This window comes from Mastomys coucha, unplaced genomic scaffold, assembly GCF_008632895.1.
Source record: "Mastomys coucha isolate ucsf_1 unplaced genomic scaffold, UCSF_Mcou_1 pScaffold1, whole genome shotgun sequence".
Taxonomy (NCBI): Eukaryota; Metazoa; Chordata; class Mammalia; order Rodentia; family Muridae; genus Mastomys; species Mastomys coucha.
Window position 1 is genome coordinate 36,085,544 of NW_022196891.1, and position 7,163 is coordinate 36,092,706.

The 7,163-nt window shown below is 39.9% G+C and overlaps 1 protein-coding gene, 1 long non-coding RNA gene and 1 pseudogene across 5 annotated transcripts in view; 1 reads left to right on the forward strand and 2 right to left on the reverse strand.

The window, feature by feature from the left end:
- The window catches only part of Crb1 (crumbs cell polarity complex component 1), a 175,534-nt gene that overhangs the window by 131,024 nt on the left and 37,347 nt on the right, over positions 1-7,163 (reverse strand). For all 4 annotated transcript variants that reach the window (XM_031384157.1, XM_031384176.1, XM_031384164.1 and 1 more), the window contains exon 3: positions 3,857-4,052. In XM_031384157.1, the coding sequence (XP_031240017.1) occupies positions 3,857-4,052 (196 nt within the window). The remainder of the gene's footprint in view (positions 1-3,856; positions 4,053-7,163) is intronic.
- Positions 1-7,163, forward strand: part of LOC116100374 — a 66,585-nt gene that overhangs the window by 35,981 nt on the left and 23,441 nt on the right. The gene's annotated exons all lie outside the window — the stretch shown is intronic.
- Positions 1,545-1,677, reverse strand: LOC116072175 (annotated as a pseudogene).

Sequence of the window (7,163 nt, forward strand, 5' to 3'; positions counted from 1 at the left end):
ACCACCACCACCACCACCACCACTACCATCACCACTGCCACCACCACCAACACCACCACCAACACCACCACCACTACCACTACCATCAACAACAAAACAACCAAAGCACATTATTGTAGAAGTTTTAGTATGTTCAACAGTATATCCCTCTATCCACACATCTTCACTTGCAAGTGTTCATTGCAATGAGCAATGATCTGGTTGCAGATCTCTGGCTTCTGTGACACCATCAATATTGAATCCTCACTGGGATTCCTTCCAGTTATCCTGTCATTGTCCTGAGTCATGGAAAGCCTGCAGCTTTGGAATCACAAGAATGACCTTTTCATGCATCCCAACCATCCATGGATGATACAGATTTTGGAGTGGGCCAACTCAGAGCACTGAATCTCTTGCCTGGGTAGTAGCTGAGCTGGTCTAAGCTCTGACTCTTCCTTATCAGCACCACCAGGATGAGCTCTCCAGTACTGTTCTGTCTAGGCCATCCAATGCTGGCATAAGCAGGTGGCAGGGTCAGCTCTTCTGTTTGCATGCCTTTGGGGTTGGCTCACCAGTACCCATGCCTCTAAGAGCCAGCTCTACTGTGCTGCCCACTTGAGATGCAAGATGCAGGGCCCAGTCTCTCAAGTTCTGCAGCCTGTGAAGAGCTAGGTCACCCTTGGGACTGGCTCATCTGTGCTTTGGCCATCAAGGCCACCACCTCCACTCTATTGCACAAAGGAATTATAGGGCATGCTCTTTTGAGTCTTACAGCCAATGAGGGAGAGGGCTAGCTCTCCTGCTTTCATGACCCCAGACCCAACTTTCCATGGATACTGCAGAGTATCTAGGAGTGGTGAGTGAGCTCTCCTCCTCTCATACCCCTAGGGCTGGCTCAACCACATCCCTGCCCTCAGGAGCAACTCTACTGTGTTGCTCAGGTAAAGTGCAGGGCCCACAAACCAGAGTGTTCAGCTTATGAGAGATAGGGCCAACTCTCCAGAGAGCTTCATCCAGTGAGGGGCAGGGCCAGTTATGCATGTACAGCCTCTGTACATCCACGTGGTCCCTGGAAGCTGTCCTAACCAGAGACATTTCCATGTTTTCTAGTGGTGATATGATCCTCAGACATTATTACAGACTCTTGACCCCTGCTGCTGTATAGCCATGGACTCAGACCTGGTTCTCAGAGACAACTCTCCCTGGGACCTCATCATGGCCCCAGGTAGTAAGGCTGTCAACTGACAAAAGGCTACTCCTCTCCATCCCCAAGTCTCCAATTCCATCTCTCTTCATAATGCTCAAGCTGCTCCACTTCTTTATCTCTCACATCTAACCATCACATACTTGCACATTGTGGTGGCTCCCATTGCAGGCTAAGGTGTGTAGATGGCAGGCTCTTGGGTAACTTCCTCCATCTGTGGTACATGGTGTGTTGGCAAGCAGGTCTCTATGCCGGCCTGTGTCATGCAGTGGAATGTAGGTCTGTAGGCAGCATGGCAGTCCAGTCCCCAGGTCTCTGTCTTTCTCTTCCCATACTGTGCTGCTTGGGTTTGATTTGATTTTTATGAGTCTTAGGCATCGCTTTGGCCACCAAGCCAGGGATTAAACTAGGATGAACAAAGGCATTTGCTCTGCCCCTGACTGATGTAAGAACACCACCATAAACAAGGTGTCTCTTTACTCATGGTGGTGGTAGTGGGAGAGGGATCTTTCTATTCATTCATCTATGAAATCTATCTCACAGTGTCACATATCAATCTGCTGGGGGACAATTGTTGAGTTTTTATTTAAGGTGGTTCTTAATTGAGGTGATGTCTCTCTCCTCAAGGATTTAGTGTTGTAAACATTAAAAGTGGATCTGCAAACTTATGTGAGGTAGACAGGGTATCTTGAGGGAATGCTTCAGCCAGAGAACACTTATAATGCATTTCCTGTGGCTGTGTGTATTTACCACCAAGCACTGATATTGGAGTACTTAAGGATCAGGAAATGGCAGATGTTGCATGGACAAGGTTTTTAATGTCTCAATTAGTTTAAAAAATCTACTCATGGTTTAATTAAAAATATTAAAAAGTAGGACTAGAAAGATGGTTTAGCACATGAAGTCACTTGCTGTGCAAGTTTGGGTTTAATCTCAAAACGTACAAACACACAACACACACACACAGACATGCACATGTATGTCCATAAATAATAATAATGATCAAAATTTGAACTCTACTTTATGTGAGATATTACAGACTTATGTCCTAAATTAAAGGAACACATCTAAGTTTACAGAATTAGAGATTCCAGTTAAAAGCTCCTTTAGTACGCAAGCATCCATTTTCTCACATGAATTATAGGAAAGATGTTAATTTCTACTGTGTAAAAATAAACTCAAACTATATTGGCCAATCCTCTCCCAAATTAGGCATTAGGAGATATAACAATAAAATGAAGAAATAAGTCACAGTACCTTTAAGAGTAGAGAATGAAAGTGTACAAGTTTTCAGCCCATTTGCCTTCCCATCAGCACCCAGACCCTTGTGTTATCTGCTGGGATGCTCTCTAGAGGGAACAGTATGCACTGCAGAGGAGTTTCACTTCCTTGGAAGTTTCAGCCATTCTAGCCCTTCTGTCTCTAAATGTCCAGTTAGCTGTCCCCAGGAGTGTAAACTCCCGGCACAGGTGCATTATTTGAGTGCTAGGAAAAGTCATATCAAATTGTGGGGTGTGATTTAAAATGGCATTTCGTATTTTTAAAATGACATGTACAGCCTCACTACTCTATTTAAAAAGATTATTATCTTATTAAATAACATGGATATATATGAAGCACACATGCTTTTCCCTGCCCTTTTTGAATTTCAGTAATTATGAAATTAGATTTGAAGTTATGAGTTTCTTTGTGTGTGTGTGTGTGTGGAGGGGGGTTGTGTATGCACGCACTATTGGGAATTGAACTCATGGCCTTGCATACACTAGGCATGTACTCTAGCACTGAATTTAATCTTCAGCCCCATATCTGATTTATTAAATAGAGCAAAAGTCATTTTATTTCTACCTTTGCAAAACATTAATGATGTGAATTCTTGGAAACATTTTTACTACAGACTCATTATTACAATTGCAAAATGGTATATATTACAATTTTAGAACAGTAATACTTACCATGCCTCACACTGAGCAAGTATCAAATGAAGTAATTCCAAGTTCAATGCCATTAAACATTTTCTGCACTTCATAATGCAATATTCACAGTATAAGCAGATATGACAATGTTTTTAGAGGGATATATTATTTGAATGTGAACTTAGCTATCACTATATAAATACATTATATTTGTCACATGAAGTTATAATGTAGAGTTGCCCATTTCCCTGAAAACCAATGAGAGACTCTCATTTGGATCAGAATTGAGTTATACTTCTGATATTATGCTTTGTCAAAATATATTCATCCAATTCCCGAAACAGCTAATATTATTGCTTTTAGAGCATCATTTACCGAAAAATTCTGAAGGATTTATTTTTCCACTTCATTTATTTTCTTATTTTCATAAATATAAACATTATATTCACAATTTAAACAAATGATAGCATTGCTTTTGTATCTTCCTTATCTATATCAGGTTTATTACATGGGTTTTAGTTGCTGGTACTTTTCTATGAAATATAGAATTCTCAACCATTATAAGAATGCCTTGGAAAACCTTCACTCAGGACAGATGTCAACCAAATACTATTTTTATGTAAAATGCTGCAACTTTTCATTACTTAAAGCATAATGCAACTCATGACTCAAATGAAGTGTATGCGAGCTTGGAGTTCACCACAGTTGTACCCCAGGCCTTGGCCTCTGTAAGCCTATCAGTCGTCTAGAGAACACAAACCTGTTTCTTCCATCTATGCATAGACCTCCATGGAGACACGGCTGACTTTCACATTCATTGAAGTTGAGTTCACAATGGTCTCCAAGGAATCCAGGTGCACAGTCACAGAAGTAACCCCCAAGAGCGTCCTGACACGTGGCACCATGTAGACATGGCTGGGATCCGCATTCATCGATTTCCAACTCACAGTTCACGCCTTTGAGAAAATCCAACACAGAAAGCCAAAAAAGTTTTAGCAAAGTGAAAATATTTTAGTTGTTTGGCAATATTTTACTTACTAAAGCACTTGTCAAATGTTATGTTACCCAAAATAATTCTCCTCCTCTACTCTAATTGCTATTAACTCGGTGTGCTGTGGGAAGTCGCACAGAGCGGGGCAGCTGCTGCTTATGAGGATCGCTGCCTACAACAGCTTGTGACTTTGTCATCTGTGGAAACAAATAAGTTATTTTTAGGACAAAATTATTGTTAACTGTACTTTTGTTGGAAGACTAAAATGTACTGGTCAATGTGGTTTTTTTTTTTTCTTCGTTATTTTATTCCTTTGTAACAGTTTAGTTAGGCTGTATACAGAACAGTGGGTAAAAGCTTAGACAGGCTGGTTTGTTATCTTAGCAAAAACATCTACTAGCCCTGTGTTCTGGTCGGTTGGTAAAGAAACTTTAAAAGCATAAAAAGGGCTGTCTGTTCTTCCACATCCTTTATTACTGTGATTCTAACCCAGGATAACAAATCATGTATTAAAACATTGGCAGATTCCAAAGTGGCTCAGCAGCAGTACTAATGTGAGTTTGTTCTCTTTTCTTGATCTAAGTTGCAGTAGAATGTTCCAATTGCATATGCTATATATATCTGTCACTGGATTCTATCAATGTCAAAATTAAAATATGACAGTATATAATATGACTTGTCACCCCCCTCTTTGAGAAGGAAAACATTCTATTGGTAAAACTTGAAAGTTGTCAAATATCATTAGGCCTTACCCTCATTGACTATTATTTCCTTCATGACCCTCAGCATTCGTCATCATGTCTCCCTACACAACCTGTCTCCTCAAAACCACTGAATGTGTGAGCTCTACAGATACAAACATGATTATGTTAATATTTGCTAAAACATTTTAAATAGCTTCTCCTTATATCTCCAGAATAAAACAAATTATCTTTAGAATTCAGTAGGAACTTCTAAAAGATTGATGCTACACTGTCTGCTGTGTGTACTTGCAACAATATGGCCTGTGTTTCACCTCACATGGATGTGCCCCTGACGAGTAATGCCTCATCCATCGCTCCCTACTTTCAAAGAGTGGGGTTGAGTGAAACAAGATCCTGGGAATTACACTGAAAGTCTTCTATAATCCTCTGATGCTGTCCTTCAGCATACCCTGTAATACCAATATGTTTATGATATTTCTTATTGCTTCCTCTTTCTATAGAAGGGCAAGGTCTTTGACATTCGTGTTTGCTATTTTCTGTGTCACTGAGCATATTTTCTTGAGCAGAGTATATGATCAATTAACTTTGAATGAATGATTGTTGAAACTTCATCCTACTCTATCCCTTTCCCCTGAACAATGAGCTGGTGAGCCAGGCAAACGTTTCTCAGTGTGTCAGTAAGGCTGGGTCTACTGTCCCACAAAAATAGTGAAGGCAATTTATGGCTTCAAGAGATATTTTCAACAAATCATGTTTTCTCAAGGACTGTCCTAAACTTCTGATATGCATTTGTAGATATTAGTCCCTTATTATGTAGCTTTTGACAATTGGAGATCTATGTTAACATTCTGTGCCATTAGAAAATAAACATTATATGTTATCAGTATGCAGCAGGTCTCATACCAGATGCTGTCCCCATCACTCACTGCAACAGGCAGAAAGCATAGGACACATGCAGGGCAGCCATGACAAAGCACTCTGAATATCTTGCCTGTTATCTACAGAGTCCATGCTTTACAAATAATCATGCTCCAAGTTTATGATCCTAAATTTCAGATTCCAGGTAATAAATGTGATTATTCCCAATGCACTTTATGTTTCTTTAGAATCAGAATCTTGCTAGAGGCTCTTTCTGCAAACCCATTATACAGTTATTAATGTGTGTCTGTCACATGTATGAATCTGTGCATAGAAGAGAGGCAGCTCTCAGCTCTATTGCCGCTATGAACAGTCTGTTCCACTAATCAGAATTCAAAGAAAGGTTACTTGGATTTCTTCTTCTTTTACAGCTCCTTTATCTCCTTCACTTATTTTGTCCTATCTAAGACTTCAAGTGTCAAAGTCAAGTGGGGATAAAGTGGGGTTGAGTAGAACAAGGTTCTGGAAATTACACTTAAACTCTTCTATAATTCTCTAATGCTGTCCCTCCACTACCTCAACATACCCTGTAATACCAACGTATCCATCATACACATATCATGTGTCCCCACTTTGTCCCAGCTAAGACTTCAAGTGTTAAAGGAGAGGGGGATGCAGGCATCAGAGAGTTCTCTAAAGAGGAAATACAAATGGCTAAGAGAAAGTTTAAACACATTTAGCTTCTTCAACTATCACAGAAATTAAAATTAAAATTAACTTGAGAGTGAGTGTGTATGAGGAAAGAGGGCACTTTTTCACTACTAGTGGGTGTGAAAAATGGTGCAGACTCCTCAGAAATCAGTATGTAAATTCTCCAAGAGGATAGATATATATCTATTTTATGAACCTGCTATATCACTCTCATGCATACACTCAGTGAACTCCACATCCTACTATAGAGATATCTGCTCATCCATGTTCATTGCTGTCATACTCACAATAGCCAGAGGATGGAAACAGCTTAGATTTCCACCAACAAATGAATGGATGATACAAAAAAGTGTAGCATAATACATAGTGCAATAACATCCAGCTATTAAGAGAAATGAAATCATAGAGTTTGTGGGTAAATAAAAAGAGCTGGAAATAATCATTCTGAGTTAGGTAACCCAGACCCAGAACAACAAATATTTCATATTTTCCCTCATTTATTGATATTACATTTGGATATTCAGATATTTGGATATTTCATTTGGACTGTCTTTAAAAGTCATGAAATTAGTTAGCAGTCAAGGGGAGCAAGCTTTCAAAGGGATATAAAACACAGAATAAAGGGTTAAATGGGAATAACGGAACAGGAAAGGGTAAATGGGGTTGGTAGGGCAGGATAGAGGAGAACATACAGGGAGGGGTATATAACACCAACGCTCTTTCAAAAATGTGACGTGACGCCGGGCGGTGGTGGTGCACGCCTTTAATCCCAGCACTTGGGAGGCAGAGGCAGGTGGATTTCT